The sequence below is a fragment of the Carettochelys insculpta genome, chromosome 15, assembly GCF_033958435.1.
Source record: "Carettochelys insculpta isolate YL-2023 chromosome 15, ASM3395843v1, whole genome shotgun sequence".
In the NCBI taxonomy this organism is placed as follows: Eukaryota; Metazoa; Chordata; order Testudines; family Carettochelyidae; genus Carettochelys; species Carettochelys insculpta.
This window is the reverse complement of record NC_134151.1, coordinates 40315317-40337665: the sequence shown is the minus strand read 5'-3', so window position 1 is coordinate 40337665 and position 22349 is coordinate 40315317. Positions and strand designations below refer to the sequence as shown.

Here is a 22349-nt window from a genome sequence, read left to right as displayed (position 1 = left end):
TGCATAAGCAGATCCGGCGCCACCAGAAGGGGCATCGGTGGCTGGTCCGACATGCGCATGAGTAGGGGGAACCATTGCTGTCGATCCCACATTGGGACTATTAGGATCATTCGGGCTCCTTCCCTCCTGGCTTTCTTCAAGACTTTGTGGATGAGCACTGTGGGGGGCAAAGCGTAAAGCAGCGGGCCCCTCCAGAAGATCGCAAATGCATCCCCCAGGGACCCCCGTCCCAGTCCTGCCCTGGAGCAGAATCGTGGGCACTTCTTGTTGTGTTGAGTAGCAAACAGGTCTATCTGGGGAAAACCCCATGTGTGAAAAATCGGTCGCAGCAGATCGGGACAGATCTGCCACTCGTGTGAGAGTGCGAAACGCCAGCTGGTCTGCCTTCACATTGTGAGCGCCTGGTAAGTACAAGGCTTTCAAGGTTATATTGTTGGCGATGCACCAGTTCCACAACCGGACTGCTTCCACACATAAGGCACGGGACCGAGCTCCTCCTTGCCGATTTATATAAAACATGGTGGAGGTATTGTCTGTACTGATCCCGATTACTTTGCCTTGTATATGGTCTCAAAAGTGTCTGCAGGCACTGAACACTGCTCTGAGCTCCAGTATATTTATGTGCAGTGATCGCTCCGTGGAGGACCACAGCCCTTGCGTCACCTCTTTGCCCATGTGTGCTTCCCACCCTATGAGGGAGGCATCTGTAGTAAGAAAAACTGATATTTGTGGTTGGTGCAAGGGTACCCCTGTTAGCAGGTTCTTGGGGTTTATCCACCATTGCAGGGATTTGCGCACCTCTGTTGTGGGCGACACCACCCTGTGAACGGTGTGTGGGGCCGGTCTGTATATGCTCGCCAGCCAGTGCTACATGCTGCGCATGTGTAACCTGGCGTTCTGTACTACGAACGTCCCTGCTGCCATGTGGCCCAGCAGCTGTAAGCATGTCAGAACCGGCACCGTAGGGCTGAAGGTGATGACTTGCACGAGGGAGCCGATGGCCCGAAAGCAAGTCTCTGGTAGATACACTCTGGCTGTAATAGAATTTATGCATGCCCTTATGAACTCTATGTCCTGTGTGGGGTCTATCTTTGATTTTGCCAGATTGATAACCAGGCCGAGCGAAGAGAACGTGCCTGCTGTGACGCGTATCATGCGTAGTACCTCCTCCTTCTGAGGCCCCTTTGAGTAGGCAGTCGTCCAGATACTGGAATATAAATACCCCCTGTCTGTGCAGGTAGGCTGACACCACTGCCAAGGTCTTGGTGAAGACTCTGGGGGCCGAGGAGAGGCCAAACGGTAGGACCTTGTATTGAAAATGTTCTTTGCCTACCATGAACCGGAGGAATCGTCGGTGAGCCGGACGGATAGTTATGTGAAAATACACGTCTTGTACGTCGAGGGCTGCAAACCAATCTCCATCGTCCAGTGCCGTAAGGATGGAGGCGACTGTGATTATCCGAAAGCGTTGCTTGCGCAGGTACCGGTTGAGGCCTCGAAGATCTAAGATGGGCCTCCAGCCTCCTGTCTTTTTCTCCGTGAGGAAGTACCTCAAGTAGAACCCTTTCCCTTGCAGTTGCTCCGGCACTCTTTCCACTGCCCCTATGAGCATGAGATGGTCTACCTCCTGCTTGAGCCTCGCTACGTGGGAGGCCTCCTGGAGGTGGGGCCTGGGTGGAGGTCGTGGCGGTGGGAGCGACTGGAAGGGGATGGCGTACCCCATGGCTATGATCTCCAGCACCCATTTGTCTGTGGTGATCCTTTGCCACTGGTCGCAGAATGGTCGGAGGCGATGGTGGAATAACCGCTTCGGATGACCTTGTGCGATGGTAGTGATGGCGCAGCTCTGGATCTGTGTGTCAAACTTGTGGCCTTTGGCCCTGCCCTGAAGACGCACGGCTCTGTTGGGGACATGGCCTGTACTGCTGGTGCTGTTGATGTCGCCCTTGCTCGTAACCCCTGTGGTACTGGGGACGCTGTTGCTGGTACTGGTACCGTCTTTGTTGAGGGTAGTACTTCTTTTTTCTGTATGGAGGGGTGTAAATCCCCACGGTCCTCAGTGTGGCTCTTGAATCTTTACTGGAATGAAGGACCGAGTCAGTTGATTCAGCAAACAGCTTCTGCGAGTCGAAGGGAAGATCGACGATCTTTGCCTGCAGATCCCTCGGTATACCCGAAGTCTGGAGCCAGGACTCCCTTCGCATCACCACTGCCGTAGCTGTGGAGCGTGCTGCTGTGTCCGCAACATCCAGGGCGATCTGAACTCCCGTCCTCGAGGCCGCGTAGCCTTCTCGCATGATGGCCTTGAGCACCGGTTTCTTGTCCTCTGGAAGCGAGTCCATGAGGGAGGTTAACCTAGTGTAGTTGTCGAAATTATGGTTCACTAGATGCGCTACGTAATTTGCCGTTCGCAACAGTAGAGTGGAGGAGGAGTAGACCTTTCTGCCGAACAGCTCTAGCTTCTTGGCATATTTGTCTGTTCCCCCTGTCTTGAATTGAGATGTCTTTGATCTTTGTTACGACTCCACCACCACCAAGGAATTTGGTTCTGGGTGGCTGAACAGGAACTCCATGCCCTTCGCCGGCACGAAGTATTTTTTTATCCGCTCTCTTATGGACTGGCGGAATAGTCGCAGGGGTCTGCCATATCTTAGTGGCGGACTCCAAGATTGCGTTATCAAGCGGTATTGCTATTTTGGAGGAGGCCGGAGGTTTCAGATTTTTGAGGAGCTTATGGTGTTTCTCTTGCACCTTTGCTGTCTGGATGCCTTGCGTGAAGGCCACCCTCTTAAACAGCTCTTGGAACTGATTGAGATCGTCCGGAGGATGGATGTCCCCGGGGGTCGTAGCTTCGTCCGGGGAGGAGAGCGAGAAATCACTAGGGTACGCCTCTCTGGACCCTTCTGGTTCCTGTTGGTGATGGTACATCCGCTCTCTGGAAGCTTGCAACGGAAGAATCTCGGGGTTCCATAACCAGTTCCCCCTGAGATACTTGAGTCTCTGTCCCCGTTCGCAATTGCCCTCGGGGATATGGGACCATCTGTGGGGATCTTTCCCTGGTAGATTGCCGGTGGTGTCTATGCCCCGCATGATAGGGGCGACCATGGCAGCATGGGCACTGCTCTTGGGAAGGTGACCTAGACCACTCCCTTGGTGCGTACCCTCTGCGTCTGGGGGAGCAAGATCGTCAAGAGACCTGGGACACTGGAGAAAGCGATTTGTGATAGTACTCCAGCGGCTCAAACCCCAGGAAGGGTGAAGGTGGTCCCAGCCAGGGCGAGGCTGGTTGTAAAAATGGAGACGGGGGCTCCGGGTAGGCTAGGGGGGACCCTGCCTTCTAGTTGGAGTCTGCAGCATGAGCGGAGGACTGAGAGAAAGCAACTCTGCAGCCCTGTCTGGAGAGGGGCTGCGGTGCCTTGTTTTCTGTGCAGCCTTCCCCCTCCCTTGAGGGGGTAGCTCCGCCCCCTGACGTGTAGGGGATCTCGGCCCCGTCCGCGCCGTGCTCGGCACGCTCATGGGCGGTGCCACACGGGCGGTGTCCTCCGGTGCCTGCAGGCTGCGTGCCTGCGCGCTCTGCACCGCCGGTTCCCCGGGGTCGGTGCCGCTGCTTGCGGTCCCGCCGGTACCGGCGCTCGTTTAGCCGCCGCCCTGCCTGCGGTGCGGGGCGGCTGTTTGGATTATCGGAGGCTGAGCCGCCTCCACGGGGCTCTCCGTGCCGCCGCCAATCAGCTGTTGCTGCGGCTGGGGGGCTGTGCGCTCCTCCCGTCCCGCTCGCTGTTGCTGCCGGCAGGGATCGGGCTGGGGAGACTTTCCTCCGTTTTTGCGCTGATGGGGTGAGGGAGGCGGCTTTCCTTTTATGGGCCCCGGAGGGTCCCTCCTTCTGCGGCTGCTCCGGCACGTCTGGCTGGAGGGCCTTGTCGAAGAGCAGCATTTTAAGCTGCATTTCCCTGTCCTTCCTTGCTCTGGCTGTTAATTTTGCACAGAAGGAGCATTTCTGCCTGACATGGGACTCCCCCAGGCACCTTATGCAGTGACTGTGCCCATCAGACGCTGGCATTGCCTCTCGGCAAGATTCACGTTCCTTGAATCCTGAAGAGGACATTGTTGGTGAGTCTTTTAGTTGTTAATGGGGTACTTAGCACCTTCTCTGTGCTGTTTTCCCCCTCTTCGATAGCCTGCCGCGGCAGGAGGGCTAATGGTCCTAGGCTCCTGGCCTCTGGTGCTCCGCTTGTTACTGGGACTGGACTGAATGCCGTCCCGCTTGTTGTTTCTTGTTTTTGTTTTTGTTTTTTTTTTTTGAAAATAACAACTGGCTAACTTAACAGTAGCCTAAGAACTTGAAAACTTTAAAGAAAAACAGTTAAAACCATTGAATACGCTAACTTGGCCGTAGCCTAGTCGGATTCCGTCTGCAGCCGACAGCGGTTAAGAGGAACTGGCGGGGACCGGATCGCGCACGTGGCCAGGAGCGCGCAAGGGAGCGGCGTGCACCAGCGCATGCGCGGTCCGGCAGAAACTGCTTAGAAGATCCGATCTGCGGCGCCGGGCGAGCCCAACACCTAATGTGGAGCACCCACGGGGACACTCGAAGAAGAACCTGCTCGCCCCCTACTCCCCCAACCCACACTCACTCACCTTTGTTGGAGGCAGCTAGCTCCACGTGGACCTTTGCTGGCTTCCTGCTTTTTACAGTGGCTGTGCCAGGTTGCCCTGGGAAATGGCAGGGGCTGAGTGCTGGAAGAAATGGCCGGCTCTTTCTTGGGTGGGGTGGAATGACTGGGGGGGGGGGGGGCCTGGGGTTGCTTCGCACCCCCGCCTGGAATTTCTTCAAGCCTGCCAGGGGGGCACACCCCTCAGTTCGCGAGCCATGGTCTAATGAGTGAGGCTGCTGCTCCTCAGAGTTCTTGTGAAGCTGTGGGAAGAAGACTGGGAAGAAAAGCCTGGTTTGTATGGAACTGTGGCACTAACTTTGGCAGGAAAGCTGGGGGTGTTCCAGCTGGACCTTATCCTTGCAGAACACCATGTACACAGGGAATGTGATAGAAGGACCCTTTTGATGTCAGAGCCCCTGTGGCTGAAGTGATTGTCGCCAGGAAGATACCTTTCCAAGTGTGGAGTAGCAGGAAGCATAATACTACTGATTCAAGGGGAGGGCCCATGAGCCTAGATAGAACCAGTTTTAAGTCCAATGAAGGAATCAGTTCACAAACTTGAGGACAGAGTCCTTCTGGTGTACTAAGGAACAGGACTGCAATTTGTGAGAGAACACTGATCTGCCATTGACCAGCAGGTGGAAGATCAAGACTATTGCCAAGTGCACCTTGACAGACACAAGACAGAACTTTGCTGCTTCTGATGGAGCAAGAATGCCAGACAGTCCGAACGAGAGATTTGATAGGGGAGAGATTTCAGTGAGGCACCCATATCAAGATAGGCATCCCTAGTGGATGGCTACCTATTATTTAGCAAGAACTGGCAAACTTGCTCCAAACAGGCCTATTCCTCTTGGTTTGGCCACGTATAAATCACGCAACTGACTGAAGGGAGGTGACGTGTACTTGAAGAAGCCAGCTGTGGTCTTGTAAGAGTAGTTCTGGACAGAGCAAAGCCAGCAGCATGTCAGACCAGCATTGCAGTGGTCAAGACAAGGCTAGGAGAATACTCTCAACTTGTCCCATTTGATTTTCAGGACTACCTTGGGAATCAGGAGGACTAGGGGAAGAAACATAGTGCAGGAGCCCTGTTCAAGAGAGCAGACAGGCACTGGATTGGGGAGCCCATGCTGTCCCCATGCAGTGAGCAAGTTAATGGCATTTCATGTACTCTTAAGAGTCAAGAACAGGTCTACCCAATTGAGTTCCCAACCTTTGGATGATGAACTGGATGACCTCTGGTGAAGCATCTGCTCAGATGATTCACCAATGCATTCCAGGTTCCTGGAAGATGTGACATCTCGAGGTGGAGAGAGTGTTTCACAATCAAATCTCAAAGAGGAATGGCCTCCTGACAATGGTAAAGGATGGAGCTCCTCCCAGCTTGCTGATATAAAACAAGACTGTAATGCTGTCCATCAGGATTTGCACCACCTTGCCTGAGATCTGGGGAAAGAACGCTTGTCAGGTTAAGTGCATGACCTCAAGCTCCCTGATAGCTATAGGTAGGGAGAATTCTTCCTAAGACCAGAGGCCCCGAGTCCTGCAGCTGCTGAGACGAGTTCCTCGATCTAAGTTTGAGGCAACTGAAGCTAAAGACATGCGTGGTTGTGAAATAACAAAGGAAATTCCCATTACTGTTACTGGTGGTCCTTCCGCCACTCAAGGGAGTTTGGACCAAAGGTGGAAAAGTGAGCAATGAGTCCAAGTGGCGTCTATTTGGACAGCATACTGATGCTCTCTACATTTGCAGAGGCCAGAGACTCACCTTGTATTCTGAACCATGGAAGCACATGCAACCATGTTTGACATGGACCATGACTTTGGATATCGGATCCAACAGCCTGGAACTGAGTCTCTGGAAGGAAGGCTCTGGTTTAGGTTGAGTCGAACATTGCCCAAATAAATTCTAGATGATTTTTTTTCTCATTTATCCATAGGCCCAAGTCCTTGGATCAGGCTGATACAGTTCTGTACATAAGGCCGTGATCAGCCGGTTGTTAGTCAAGGTACAGGCTGACCTCACTGCCTTGCCATCTGAGGAGGCTGCAAAAACTTCTATGTATTTCATGAAAATCCAAGGTGCTGTGGATATGATGAACAGGACAGCAATGAATCGGTAGCCGCACTGGGTCAAATAAACCTGAAAAATCTTGTGCCCATGGGAGCCAGAAATGTGAAAGTAAGGTTCCTTTAAATCAATGGCAGTATTATCAGTACTCTAGATCCAGGGAGGGAACGATGCAGATCATGAGGAACTGCATTTTCTTGAGACACAGCTATAAAATGGGCCAAAGCACTCCTTGGTCTTTGGGAGCAGGAAATATTGAGAAGAAGGAATTTTACTTCCAAGTCTTGACATTCTCCATGGTCCACACCTGCAGGAGGGACTATACTTCTCACAAGCAACTCTTTACCCAAGAGCAGCCCAGGAAGAGGGACGGGAATGGGAGAGAGGAAAGGTCAGATGTAACTAAACAGTATAGTGGATTGCAACTGTTCTTCACACCCAGCAATCCAATGTTATGCAGGACCACACCAGGCTGAAGTGAGACAGGCTGTCCAAAAATAAAGGAAAGGCAGGATTCAGAAGCAAGAAAGCAAAGTTGCTCACCTCGGTGCAGTAACTGTTGTTCTTCAAGATGTGTGTCCCCATGGGTGCTCCACTGTAGGTGCTGAGCTTGTCCTGGTGCTGCAGATCAGAGACTCTTCATAGCTGTATATGGCTGGTCTGCACATGCGCTGCTGCTGCGTCTCTCGGTTTGCACTCTTTTGATAACATGCGTGGACTGGCTCAAGCCCATTCCTCGAAACCACTCCAGAACCTGCGAAAAAGGATAGACAGATAAGGTGGACTCCAAAGTGGGGAGGAGGGTGGGTTTTGGAGCACTCACGGGGAGACACATCTCAAAGAACAACAGTTACTGCCCTGACGTGAGTAACTTCATTTTCTTTTTCAAGTGATTTCCCCGTGGGTACTCCACTGTAGGCAACTGTGTAGCAGTTCCCCAGTAATTATAGGAGGGAAAAGAAAAAGAAGTCATCATATAAACGGAGCAGAGAGAACCACAGTGGCTAACAAAGTATCTGCAGCCCATCTGTCCCGCATAGCATAGTGTCTCACGAAAGTATCATGGGATGATCGGGTGGCTGCTCAGCCGATGTCTCTATAGGGAATTCCCTTGACCTTGAGAAAGGCTGTCAAAGTCACCACCACTCACAAGGAATGAGCCCGTGGTTGTGTTGGGAGAGGCATCTGGCTGGAAGAATAGTATTGGGAGATGCACGTGGTGATGATATGAGCTATCCATTGGGACGATAGAGATTCGCCCTTGGAATGCTTTGCCAAAGAGACCAGCAGGAGTTCTGTTTTTCGGAACTTTTTTGTCCTGTCTATATAAAAGGCAAGTGCCCTGCAGACATCCAGAGCATGTAGCACCACTTCCTGCAGTGATGAATGGGGTTTAGGATAATATGCATATAAGACTATTGGTTTATTGATGTGAAATTCACAAGAGACTTTAGAAATGAAAGCCGGATGATGTCTGAGGGTCACTCTGTCCTCAGTGAAGATCGTGTACGGAAGCCCCACCATAAGGGCGGATATTTCACTGACTCTACGGGCAGATGCGATGGTGAGAAGAAAGGTTACTTCATGGTAAGTAACTTAAAAGGGGTAGTAGCCAGGGCTTCAAACGGCGGTCTCATCAATGCCCGTAGTATTAGATCAAGACTCCAAGGAGGAGAAGTCGGTCTGTGCATGAGCCCCTTGAGAAATCTCTTAGTAATCAGGTACGCAAACACCAAGAACCCATCAATGTGCCCCCCAGTGCCGTAAATCTTTTAGATACAGTATGCAGTCCAGAATAGCATTGAGCGGAGACAACATCAGTTCCACTTGATGTACTGAGCACCAGCCAGCAAACCTGCACCATTTGGAGAGGTAAGTAGTCCTAGCAGTTTGCTTCTGGCTGTGTTCTAAGATTTCCCTGACCAGTGCAGAGCAAAGGAGTTCAGACTCACTGAACCAACTAGGAACCAAACCGTAAGATGTAGCCTGTGTATCTGAGGATGCTGGAGGGTTCCCTGTTCCCATGTTAGCAGATCCAGTAAGAGGGACAAGAGGACACAGAGGGTACACAGACGTTCACTGCATGAGGGGGAACCAGTGCTGTTGTGCCCACACTGGGGCCACTAATATCATGGTAGCCTCGTCCACTCTGACTTTTTGAAGTACCCTGGGAACAAGAACCATAGGGGGAAAGGCATAAAGGAGAGGGCCCCTCCATGTCCTCAAGAATGCGTTGCCTAACAATCCCTGCCCCACTCCCACTCTGGAACAATAATGGCAACATTTCATGTTGCGACAGGTGGAAAAGAGGTAGATGAGGGGAGAGCCACAATGCTGGAACAAGGAGTGGACAACTCCACTGTGAAGTTCCCACTCGTGGTCCGGTGCAAAGCATCTGGTCAGAGAGTCTGCCACAACACTGCTGAGACCAGGTAAGAAAGACACCACTTGCATGATGTCATTCCGAATGCACCAGTTCCACAGTTGGATTGACTCCACACAGAGGGAGTGTGAGCAGGCCCCTCCCTGGAGATTTATGTAATACATTGTAGCCACATCGTCTGTTAACATTTTTACCATTGGACCCTGAATGTATCGTTGGAAGTGGTCAGGCCCTGAGAACAGCTCTGAGGTTGTTGTGTAGCAGGCTTTCTTGCAGGGATCATCGCCCTTGAATGGTGAAAGTGCCCGTGAGCTCCCCACCCTAGCAAGGAGGCATCCATGGTAATGAGTCAGGATGGTTGTTTGGAATGAAACAGGACCCCAGAAAGAAGATACTCCCCGCTCTGCTACCCGTGAAGAGACGTAAGAACATGAGGCAGAGGTACCACCAAGCGGTGAAGGCTGCAGCGAGTGCTGTTGTAGATAGTAGCCAGCCAATGTTGCAGCAAACGAAAATGGGGTCTGGCATGGAGCACTACAAAGGTTGTTGCTGCCATGTGGCCCGAGTCTGAGGCATACCACCACTTGGACTGTGGGGCTGCCCTGAGGAACTCTACAAGGTCCTGAATCACCTAGAACCTGTGGAGGGATAAATACGCTCTCGCAGTGGTTGTATCGAGTCAAGCCCCAGTGAATTCTAGATCCTGTGTAGGTTGGAAGGTCGATTTTTTCTCGTTGATGAGAAAGCCTAGAGAGTGAAAGACCGACTCTATAGTGTGCACCGTGCATGGTCCCCAAAGGAGAGGGGCCTTTTATTATGCAGTCGTTGAGATAGGGAAGTATCAGGGCACCTTGACACAAGTAAGCTGCCACTACCGCCAGAGTTTTAGAGAACATCTTGGGGGCTGTTGTGAAACCGAATGGAAGGACCCTGTACTGAAAGTGTTTCACCCCACTGTGAATCGTAGGAACCACGTGCAAGCAGGATGAATAGTGATATGAAAGTAGGCATCTTGGAAGTCAAGACTGCACACCAATCATTGAGGCCAATATCACCATCTTGAGCCGCTGTTTGCGCACATACCGGTTCAGTAGACACAATTCCAGTATCAGTCTCCAACCACTGCTCTTTTTCTGCATGAGAAAGTAGTGGGGATACCTTTGACCCTGAAATTATAGGGAGCTTGTTCCACTGCTCCTACAGAAAGGAGACAGCTCACCTCCTCACACAGCAGACTCTAATGAGAGGGGTACCTGAACAAGGACAGGGTGGGTGGTGTGGGAGGTGGAATGGAGATGAATGGAACGGCGTTACCTGATTGTACGATCTCCTGGACCCACTTGTCAGTGGTGGTGGAGGCCCACTGATGTAAAAAGGGCCTCAACCAGTGGTGGAACATGCAGGGAGTCTGTGAAGTGACAATGGTGACTTTGCTGCTCCAGACCGACAAGTCAAACTTGCTGTCTGGTGGACTGAGAAGATTGATTATGCCCACCTTGATTTCCACGCCTCTGGAGTCTCTGTTGAGAGCAGGGTTGGTTGTAAGGCGTGGCTGGCTGATAAGGCTGAGATTTATAAAAGCCAGTTTCACAGCGCCTTTGGTAGGGGTGATAGCATTGCCTCCTGTAGGGTGGGGTATACATCCCTAGAGCGCACAGTCTAGTATGGGAGTCCTTATTAGCGTGGAGGACAGCATCCATATTCTCGGGAAAAAAAATTATTTTTTATCAAAGGGCAGGTCCTCCACCTTCGTCTGCAGTTCTTTAGGTATGGCAGTGGCTTGTAAATATGAGGGATGCGGCATCACAACTGCTGTGGCTCTTGCCACTGTGTCAGTTACATCCAGAGCAAGCTGAACAGCTGTCCTGGCAGTGGTACAGCCCTCCTTAACCAGCGATTTGAGGACAGGTCTCTTAGATTCCGGTAGGTATTCTAATAATGGCATCAGTTTAGAGTAGTTGTCAAAGTCGTAGTTTCAAAGGAGAGCCACGTAAGTTTGCTAAACAAAGTAGCAAAGTGGCCGGAGAATATAGTGTCCTGCTAAGGATGTCAAGTTCCTTGGCTTCCTTGTCTGTTGCTGCTCCCCTAAACTGTTGTGTGCACAATCTATATAGCACAGCTTTGACTATTAAGGAGTTTGGTTGTAGGTGTGCAAATAAAAACACCATCCCCTTCACAGGAACGAAGTATTTCTTATCCAACCTCTTATTAGTTCAGAAGCACGGGTCTGCCATATTTCATCAGGCATCTCTACAATGTTTTCTTCCATTTCTTCCATTCTTTCTTTCTTCTTTCTGCCTACTCTAGAAAACTATGCTGGTTGTAAGTTTCTAAGCGGTCGGCGCCATTTCTCCTGGACCTCAGCAAGTGGCTAATGGCCACCCTCTTAAACAACGTGTTGAATTGCTTTATATTGTCTAGGGGCACAATGTCCCCTGGAATTACAGCTTCATTCGGTGAAGAGGACAACTGGCCAAGAGGAGACGTGGCAGGTTCCCACTCCTCTGTATCTGATGCGAGTGCTGTCTTCACTTCCAAGCCCTGGGGTGATGGAGATTGCAGCAGTGGAGATGGGGCTGAAACAGATGATAGCTGAGGAGAAGCATGGCCTGGCATAGAAGGAAGACGACAGGACAGAAGCAAAGAGCATTGCTTCACAGTGACAGCAAAGGCCATTGTCTTGGCTGCTGCATCAGCTGCATCCACAGCCAGTTGAAGAGATGTACTCGTGACATTCTTACCCTCTTCTGAGTACAGGTGTTACAGTGAAACCAGTTTACCATTTATGGTTAACTGGTAAGGGCTGGATCAGCCACCCCTACCTCTGCCCCGCCGTAGGTCACCATAGGCAGGGGTACTGGGCCCAGCTGCAGTACCCCTTTCCCAGTGGCCCTGGGGAGGAGCAGCTGAGAGGCCATGGACCAAGGACTGCTCCAGCCCGCTGAAGCACTCCGACCCCATGCCAGGGCTGTCACAGATGGCGACTGCTCCAGCCAGGCCAAAGTACCCCTGCCCACAGTGCTTCCAGGCCAGGCCACTGCAAACAGGCGCTGCTCTAGCAACACTGGACCACCCCTCCTCCCCCAAACCCTGGCAGTAGTGGTGCAGGCAGGGATGCTTCAGCCAAGCCAGAGCAGCCCCAGTCCTCGGTGCACTGCAAATGGGGGTGCTCTAGCCTCACCTCTCCAGCCACCCCTCATGTCATCCTTGTTTAATCAGTTAACCAGTTAAAACTAGCATTTAACCAGTTAGGATTTAATATCCCTAGTTCCAAGAAGGCAAAGAATTTTTGCCTGGAGTCCTGAAGCAGTGATTTTAAACTTGACTAAGGAGTCCCATATACTGTATTTGTACCTGAAGGACTTACTGGGGAGATTAGATACATGCAGGTCTAAGATACCCCGTAAATAAACTTTTCTCCCAAACAAGTTCAGATTACAAATGCTCTCCTATTTGGGGGGTAACCCTCATCTGGTCCACCTGCCAATGTCACCAGTAGCCAAAACAACAAGGGATCTTGGTGGGAAGTGGGAGTATATATACTCATACCGCCTTGCTGGCACAGATCCCGATGAGTCATAACGTCATACTTTGGAAGTGCATTACTTGGCTTCAAGACACTCTCATTCAGTCAGGAGGAGGAGGTGGCTTGCACCAAACGAGGGGCTCCTTCCTGCTCATGGCCATTTGCGCTGTCCTACCCAAGTCAGGGGAACCAGGAGGAAAAGTCAGACGCGGGATGCTGAAAAGGCTTCAGGGATCAATGGAACTATCTGATTACTGATGCCACAATAGTTACCGTGGGGCAGCTGAGGGCCCCACACTAGACTCAATGCTCTTGGCAGAGTTGACAGTACCACCACAGAACCAGACTGAAGATGTGGCCTAACGCAGGTTGCACTCTGCTGTTTTCCTTGAGTTTGTCCTTCTTTTGCATTGGCAAGTGTCCTCTGTCAAGGTGTTGCTTTTTGTGCTTCTTCCTCGGCACCAGTGTGAACAGTGCTGCATAAGTGCTTCACACCAAGGCTGAAATTCTTAGCATTAAATCGGAGAATCCTGAGACCAGTCTGAGGGTACATCTATGCTACAAAATAAAGCTGAATTTATCAAAGTCTAAATTTGTACCACTGAATTTTATAAAGTCAAAGTTGAGCGTCTGTATCTGCTGTGTTCCCACTAACTGACGTTTGACTGTTGTAGCAGTGTATTGTGGGACCCTATCCCTCAGTTCGCTAAGCCCCGTTGCATTCTGGGTATTTTTGCTGCTGCATTCTGGAAAAAGTTTCCCCGCAACTGGTTGTGGGAGTGTGATGTGATCTTCCCACATTGCACTGCCCTCAAAATAAACAGCCATTTTGCAGAAGTCTCTTCCCGTAATGAGATACTGTTTCAGTCATCTGCATCACAAAGCTTTTAACCAAATGTGCCCTGATAGTGCCCACTGTCATCTTCCCAGACTGCATTGCCTGCATTCCCTCCCTCTGAAACCAAATGGCTAATTTTCAGAAGGAAATCAGGAAAAGTGGGGAATCCCAGAGGGCATTGGTATAAAATGGTTAGCATCACTCAGAAGAAAAGAAGGAAAGACAGAGTGCCTCACTTTCTAGTGGTTAGGCTCCTTTCCTCCATTGAAAATCATGTGAACAGGCACCCGGTAAAAGAAAACCTTTAATTCCATATCAAAACAAAAAGCAGTCAAGTAGCACTTTAAAGACTAGCAAAATAGTTTATTAGGTGAGCTTTCGTGGGACAGACCCACTTCTTCAGACCATAGCCAGACCAGAACAGACTCAATATTTAAGACACAGAGAACCAAAAACAGTAAGCAAGGAGGACAAATCAGAAAAAGACAATCAAGGTGAGCAAATCAGAGAGTGGAGGGGTGGGGGGGAAGATCAAGAATTAGATTGAGCCAAGTATGCAGACGAGCCCTTATCGTGATGGGAACTTTGAGTCACTATAGGGGCTCGTCTGCATACTTGGCTCAATCTAATTCTTGATCTTCCCCCCCACCCCTCCACTCTCTGATTTGCTCACCTTGATTGTCTTTTTCTGATTTGTCCTCCTTGCTTACTGTTTTTGGTTCTCTGTGTCTTAAATATTGAGTCTGTTCTGGTCTGGCTATGGTCTGAAGAAGTGGGTCTGTCCCACGAAAGCTCACCTAATAAACTATTTTGCTAGTCTTTAAAGTGCTACTTGACTGCTTTTTGTTTTGATAGTGTATAGACTAGCACGGCTTACTCTCTTTAATTCCATAGTGGATTAAAGCCAAATCACATGCAGAAAAGCAGAGAGAGAATGCCAGTGGGTTAGATGCATAGTAAAGTAACTGCCTGTGTACGAGAAGGAAGGAACAGAGAAACCACACAAGCTTCATTCACAGGGCAGCAAGACAGGGAGCTAGCAATCCCACAGATTTGGGTGCCTGTCTTCCAGGTGTCTGTGCCATGCTAACAGGAACCTCAGTGGTCCCCTCTGGTGAAAGAGCACCTTTCATGGGGCAGGGTAGCAGGCCAGAAAGCTGCTTTCCCCCTGTTAAAATGCAGCAAATAGAACACTGCAGAGATTGTGTGACTTCCCCAAGCCACACGTTTTGGGTAGTTGGGAGCAGGGGGCGGGTAGGAGGCCACAATATGGTTATTTGCAGCGCTGGCCCCTCCAAACCTTGGCAGACAGGGGCTCACTCGAGGCTCCTGTTAGAATTGGGCAGGCATCAGCATATAGGTAAGGCCCCATGCAGAGAGTAGCCAGGGGGTTCTGTTGATGACCCAGGCAACAACCCCCCAAACATCTTTGCCATGGGGGTGAGACTACTCCCAAGTGACAGCCAGTCCCCAAACACCTTTGCTGAGGGGAAGGCTTCCCCCTGGTTACAGCCCCCTCCCCTTGTCTCCCCCAGTCTTTCCACTCTTGAGCTTTCACCACATGCAAGCCAGGACATGCTGCTCTCTGCAAGCAAGGTCCACACTGCACCACAGGTGCATATTTTTATTGGGTCAGGGGCTAGTCACGTGGTGTGGTTGGGCAGGTGATAGACCCCGGATGCATGGCACCTGTGGGAGTGAGGGGACTGCTCCAAACAAATGTAAACCACAGAAAAGAAATGTATTGGCCTCTCATGCAAGCATGACCCCCAGAGACTAGCCACCACGTGTTGTGATGAAGCAAGGGCTGGCCCATATGGTGCCTGGGAGGGGCTTGCTGCACGGTGAGGTGGGGGCTAGATCCCCAACTGCATGGTGTCTGTCGGGGAGCAGGGCCTCCATGTATAAATGTGAACCACTGAAAAAAATCTCGGCCTCTCCTGCTATATCCTGTGCAGGAAAGAAGCCTTCATCCCACACAGGACATGATGCTCTGCTATCTCATGTGCCGTTGTATGGTCCTCACAGCCAAGCAACCATGTGCTGTGGTAGGGCGAGGGTTAGCCCACAAGATAAACTCAGACCCTGATTCTCCTGATGGCTGCATGCTTGTGCTCTCTAAAGTGGCTAGATACAATCACCAAGCTGATCATAAAGAAATGGATTCAAAATGCTGGGCTTCCTGTTTCCTACTTCCTGCTCACCTGGAGCAATAACCTGAAAAGACACCTCAAGGGGCACTGTGGGAGTTTCCACGGCTAATAAAATTGATTTTAATCCTGGTTAATCTACATTGTTTTTAGCATGACATTGCAAATTTTATTTTTCAAGTAACTTCATTGAGAAGTCAGCAGTATGCAAGTTGGTGTTCAAGCTGCTTAGAATCTACTTATTGAGCGCTGGGATGTAGATGGAGAGTTTTTTTTAAAAAAAACCAATCAACCACAGAGCCGTACATGCAATTAAGTGCAGACTAGCCCCCTGAGTGACTTCCATTAGGACATCCTTGACTACTTTTCAATCTTTTTTATGAGCATGGTCCAATAGTCCCAACAAATCTGGGAACTGGTCCCTCACATGAGTTTCTCCCAATCACTGCAAACAGCTGGAGTGTGGTCATTCACAGGCACAGATTCACCACAACTGGCACATTGTGCTGGGACCACAGCATGCCCTGGGGCAAAAGAAGACTTTCAACAACTATGACTCAAAGTTCAAAAACCACTGAAAAGTGGTCTTGCTGAAGCAAGAGGGGTCATTCCAGCAACTGTCACAGGCAGTTAGAAGGAATGGTGAGGGAGCGTGGCTGGCAGCTCCCCTTATACTGGTGGATTAGCACATGGCACCAAAGGATGCTAGGGCCAGCCTGATCAGGAAGAATCTCTGAGAAGGGTGCACATGGAACATATGTGAGCAAGTACTTGAAGATGATTACTACAGCAGTATTCTGTGAATCAGTCATCGGTTTTTAAAATTTAGCTGCTTATCTTTCTCCAAACCATGCAAGCACACAGTCAGGAGGGCATGGTTATGGAGATCAAAAGACAAAACTCTTTAAGGAGCAGCATGACTGGCTGGTGTACCTTAGAGAGAAACAGAGCTACCCTTAAGGACAGTTACATATTTTCTCCACATTAGCTTTAAAACTAGCTACCTTCAGTTAGTTGTTAGTTAGGTTAAAAACCCTAACTCAGTTCCAAACTCATTAAAAAAAGAAGAAAAAAATAGCTGTTTCAGTAAAAAGCATTACTGTTCAGCACTCAAGTTTTACTGAGCACTGGAAATAAATTCTGCCCCTTTGGACCTGGCATGAAGCCATCCAGTAGGGGCACATAGCTGTAGTTTTTGAGTTAGCTGACATATGATTATAGGAATGGCAGCTGTTCTTTTAGGATGACAGAATTCCAGCCATGTGACAGTTTTTGGAAATGGTCAAAACCTTCTTTAGGGTACCCAGGCAAATTAAAAAGTGCAAGAACAAAACACTTTGCACACTACACATTTGAAGTTCCACATAGTTCTGCAATTACATATGAAGCAAGGAAAGATTCAGCACCTCCGAAAATGGAAAAAGCGGCAGGCCACGGTTGAGTCATCCTGCTCCAGCTCCTTAAACTTGCGGTACCGTTCCAGACGACACTCCCGGCACTTGTGCAAATGAGGGGCTACATTGATGCAAGATCCATCCTGGAGGAAAGGCTCTCCTGACTGCTTCAACTTCCTCACCTTACTCATGTCTTTCAGCACAGACTGGCCAACTATACGGAAGGGTTAAAAAACAGGAACCCATCAGTCAAACTACAACACCAAACAGACAACTTCAAGAAGCACATGTTCCAAAATCTCTGAGAAGTGCAGTCCTTACAGAGCAATTTATGCAAGGTTATCTCCTGCACAGCAGGTTGCTCCCTCTCGTTTTGTTGGAAGCTACCTACACAGTAGGCTTCACAAACATGCCATACCACTTCAGTGATAGGTAAAATAGGAAGAAATAATACTGCAGAACATGAAAAACAATTTCACTGACTAATGTTGTATACACTCAAAATGCTGAAAAATTAGCAAAAGGGATCTACAGAAATTCCACTCCTTTGCCCTTCTCATGCCCAACACGGCACAGAGTCTGCCAAATTGGTAAGACCCAGAGAGTAGGTATACAAGCCAAGTCCTCTCCCTCAGACCACTGGCTACTACCATATGCTTCTAATAAAAGCATAAAATTGTCTTAATAGAGTTATGGAAGAACAAACCCATTGGCAAGTCTGTTAATGATTATCTTTAGTGCTGAAGCACAAGTCAGTTAACTGTGCCCTGAACTTGATAAGCTTGTCCATCTTTCCCTAGTGAACTTACCCACAGGTTAATTACATCAAATATCACACCTGTAAATCCTGCAAGCTTTTATGACCTTAATAAAATTTTGTGCCCATGCTCGCAATGCAGGGTTTGTACCACGGTGAAAAAAACTCACAGGGTTTGCCATACAGAACATGTTCAGTGAAAAAAAACCAGTATCCCATCCCTTCATTTTCTCATGTATTTCAGCCCTGCCCTGAACGCTTCACCTTTCAGGGGAGCTGTGCGAGGCCGGCCCTTTGGGGCCTGCTTCCCTTTCCCTTTTCCCAGCAGCAGTTCAGCATTCCGCTCTCCACTGGGGCCAAGTTTGCCAATCAGATGCTCTGGAATTCCCTTCAGACAAGCCTTGGCCTGCAGCTGCTCCTCAGAATCACTCAAGTCTGACAGGTCACTGTTGGTACTAGAATCTGAGTCCTGTCTAGATGTCATACTGCGCTCGTCTAGAGAGAACCTTTTCACAGCTTCAAAGGGGGCTTTGTTCTCCTGTGCAAACTCTACCTGCGAAGAGAAAAAACCAGGTGGATGCCTGCCAAACACATTAGAAAAAGTTTTCAGGAGAGGATTGTCTTGTTGCCCAGGCCCAACAGATGGCTTTTCTTCTGTTGGGCTGGAGGAGAGTGTGGGCATCTCAATAGGCTGTATGAGGCTGCCAATAGGTGAGCTGGAACGGCCATTCCCTGGAGCGGGTGGACTCTGAATGCCAGCAACAGCAGCCGAACTAGGAGCATCAGAAACGATCTTGGAGGAATCAGTTGTTATGAACAAGGTTTTCTTCTTAGCTAGAGAAGAGTCTGTTGAGGTCTGTATTTCTGGCCAGGTAGAAGTAGCCTTGAGACCCACCCCTGAAGGCGGGGCTATAGACACCGTCTGAGATGCAGATGCAAAGCTGCTGAAAGGACTGAGCTCTGCCTTCTCAGCAAATGCCAGGAAAGGATTAGAGGGCTCCTCTCGAGACAGTTTTGGAGGCTGTAAAAATAGGTTTTCATGATTATCTGTGGGTCGACTATTCAAGAGGCTTCGTGAAAAGGCTGGAGTGAGGGTTGGCATAGACTCCAGTGGCAGCTTCCGGTCCACAGAACTGCCAGATGGGGCTCCAGGTTTAGTGTCTGCTACAAGAAGAGATTTACTTTTACAGAGCCCAGAGCCCAGACTATCCGCACTCTGCTTGAATGAGTCCTCACTAGAGGGCTCTTCAGCCAAACTTTCTGAGATGACTGTGAAATAATTACTGGAGGGCAGATTCTGAGACATGCACTGAAAAAACAAGTTCTTTGACAGATCAGGGTCTTTCTGAGTCTCTTGCCCAGCACTACAACCAAATGGAAACCCAACAGACTTGTTTGCTGGAGACAATACTCCATTTGATTGGCTTCTTCCACCCCCAAATCCTGCAGGCTGGGGTGCAGTTGGAAGAGATGTTCCAAATCCAGAAGAGGTCAGCAGTGAATTTCGGGAATTCTGAAACAAAATTCAAGTACATTAACTAATGAAATTACTTCCTCTAATAAGACGCTCAAGTAGCAAACCCAGCAGAACTTTCCTAATCACCACTCCTTACAGAATCAAATCCGTCTTGAGCCCCTCCCATACCTGACATAGGAAGTTACAGCAGAAGTTACTACTTGAGCCAAAGCAGCTCTCTCTAAATTTAAATTTTGAGAATTTCTATCAAAGTAATACATACCAAAACCTCCCTTCCTCCATCTCCAAAATAAGCAGCTATAACTAGCCAATTCATGGCAACTACAAACTAAGTGTTGGCAGACCAATCAAGTTTTATTAATGCCTTGTCACATTGTGAAACACAGACTTGATATATGAACCGTCTGTCACCGTCTAACATGGAATCTTATCTCCAAGAACCATAAATGGTACATATTTCACAGAAAAGCCTGATGTTATAACATACAAAGTCAAGAAATATCTTCTCATGGTACCATATTGCACCTAGCCCTCAGATTGTAATCTATTTATAATTTTAAATATAAATGTATAATTTCTGTAATTGTACCATAACTAATGTTACTATAGAGTCCATGATTCTCGAGAATTATTTTACCTGATATATTCCAATAGCAATTGTTTTAGACTACATATTATAGAACAGGTATTTGTCATCAGTTTACACTTCTTTAACATTTAGTGAATTTTGATCTATTATGGGAAAGCAAGTACTCAATCTTTACTATGCTTTTTTGGGGTTCTTAGTTTTTATTCAGAGTTAATATCCTTTTAATTAACTGTCTTCAGTTGCCTGGGAAACATTTTCCTAGAAAGAACCATACTCAGAAACCAGCATGCTTATCCCTTCCTTATCTTAAATAACTCTATTAATCACTAACCTATTCTTTACAATAACACTGACCAGTTTATTTTTTATTTTATTTTTAAGTCCCTAGCACTGAGGCTTCCACCACTTTCCTAGAAGAGACTACTCCACAACCCGATTCCTATCTTTATTCGCATCCCCACACTAAATTCTTTACTATTCGCATAACAGAAGAGTCAAGGTCACCCAATAAAATTAAACAGGCAGATTTAAAATTAAAATAAGCATATACATCTTTGCAAAATACACAACCAACCTGTGGAACTCATTGCCAGCATAGAATGTGAACACCAAAAGTATGATTGGGTTTAAAAAACAAAAAGCATTAAATTCATGGATGATGAATCCATCAATAATTGCTAGCCAAGATGGTCAGGGATGCAATTCCATGAACCTCCAGGTCTCTTTAAATCTCTGACTGCCAGAAGCTGGGACTTGGGGACATGGGAGATATATCACTCAAACTACCTGTTCTGTTCACTGCTTCTGAAGCACCTGATGCTAGCCACTGCTAGACTGGATACTGGGGGTGGACAGACCATTGATTTGACCAATACCCCATTTGTTATTTACGTCCTTAATTTGTAGGCTTCTATAGCTACCAGGTTCTTCCACTGCACACATCGTTGTGGTATCCAAGTTTTTGTTTAATCACTCAATCAAGATATGCATAACTAGATCTTTTAAGACTGTCTTATGAGTCACAGAACTCCTTGATCATTTTTGTCTTCATCTCTGAATTCCCAATTTAACAATCTTGTCATAAACACTGTGCCAGAACTGCATGTAGTTTTCTAGATGTAGGTACCTCAGAGCCATATCAAATGGAACAACTGCCTCTCCACTTCATAACACTTTTGCATATGCAGCCTAATAGCCCATCAGCATTGTTGGGGCCAAACGACATGGCAAAAATGTTTAACTTGCTGACCATGATCAAACTTCATTCTGTTACTACATTACTGACTCCCAGCAGTTACAAAATGTAGGAGGCTTGAGATTACCTTTTCGTAGGTGTATTAGCTTAATTTCCCCAGACTGAATCTCTTATGGCATGTTTCAAATCTGTTCATGTCAGAGGATAATTTCTGTCTTTGTGACCATGGTTCCTACAAGTTTACTGTATCAACAATTCAATTAATTACACTATGAATGCAACACAAATTAATGGTGTTTCCTTAATGGGCTCTTCCATTAGCCTGCTCTGGAAGTCAAAAATTGCATCAGTTCTTCTTCTATTAGTTCCCCCCTCCCCCCCGGCCCCTAAAGAATTTTAATAGGCTATAGAGGAAAGTCTGGACCTTACATACTATGGGATCACGTGCGTCTTGCATTTTCTGCTTATATGTAGGCTTATTATGTAGCAACCCTGGACAATAATGTATCTTTGAAATGGAAACTTTGTATTACTATGTATCTTTGCATCACCTTATATCTTACACAGACTTTTGTATTACTCTTTAGATTTGTTATACTACTTTGTATCTTTGTATTACCCTTTATATTCGTTATTTTATATTCAAAAGACACTTTGTATCTAAGACTCCATTTTGCTGTCCTATTAGTCTGTAAACACTGTGTTATCTCTGTGTGATAATGGGTGTGTAAGAGAACCACCTAGAAATATGAATGTGGATGCTTAGTGAGTTACCCTCTATTGTCCAGACAGGCTAGCTCCAAAAATTTGGTGGCTGAAAAACAATGAAAAGTGGAGTCTGCAGCAATGACCCACCTGAAGAGGAAAATTAAGTCCCATCTGTAGGTGATGACACACAGAAACATGGGCCATGGGAAAGGATCAAACCCATGTGCCACTGCCTGGGGCAATGGGACAGAATCAGAACCATGGACTAAACCATATAAAAGATGCATGCACCATTACAGGGTTGGGTTCTTCTCACCTTGCCAACATCAGAGAATTGATCCAAATCAACAGAACCTGGCTCCTCATTCACATCTAATCCACCTGCCCAATGGATTAGAGCGAGCAACTTTGGGTAATCATAAGCAACCACAAGACAGGCTGTGTGCCCCATGAGTAAACTAAGTATATTGTGTGCATATAATACTACAGTGCAGTATTTTCAATAAACACAGCGTTCTTGCCTTATCCCTCTGAAAAGATCCCATGTGCTTCTTATAACAGAACGCAATTTTTTATTTAATAATTTTGATAGAGAATATCAATGAGGCC

General features: G+C 48.1%; 1 protein-coding gene across 1 annotated transcript in view; it reads right to left on the bottom strand.

Annotated features, from left to right (window-relative positions):
- The window catches only part of KDM3B (lysine demethylase 3B), a 173944-nt gene that overhangs the window by 96760 nt on the left and 54835 nt on the right, over window positions 1-22349 (bottom strand). The window contains exons 8-9 of the mRNA XM_075009330.1: window positions 18036-19284; window positions 17027-17228 (exon numbers count right to left, since the gene is read on the bottom strand). Coding sequence (XP_074865431.1) covers window positions 17027-17228; window positions 18036-19284 — 1451 coding nt within the window. The remainder of the gene's footprint in view (window positions 1-17026; window positions 17229-18035; window positions 19285-22349) is intronic.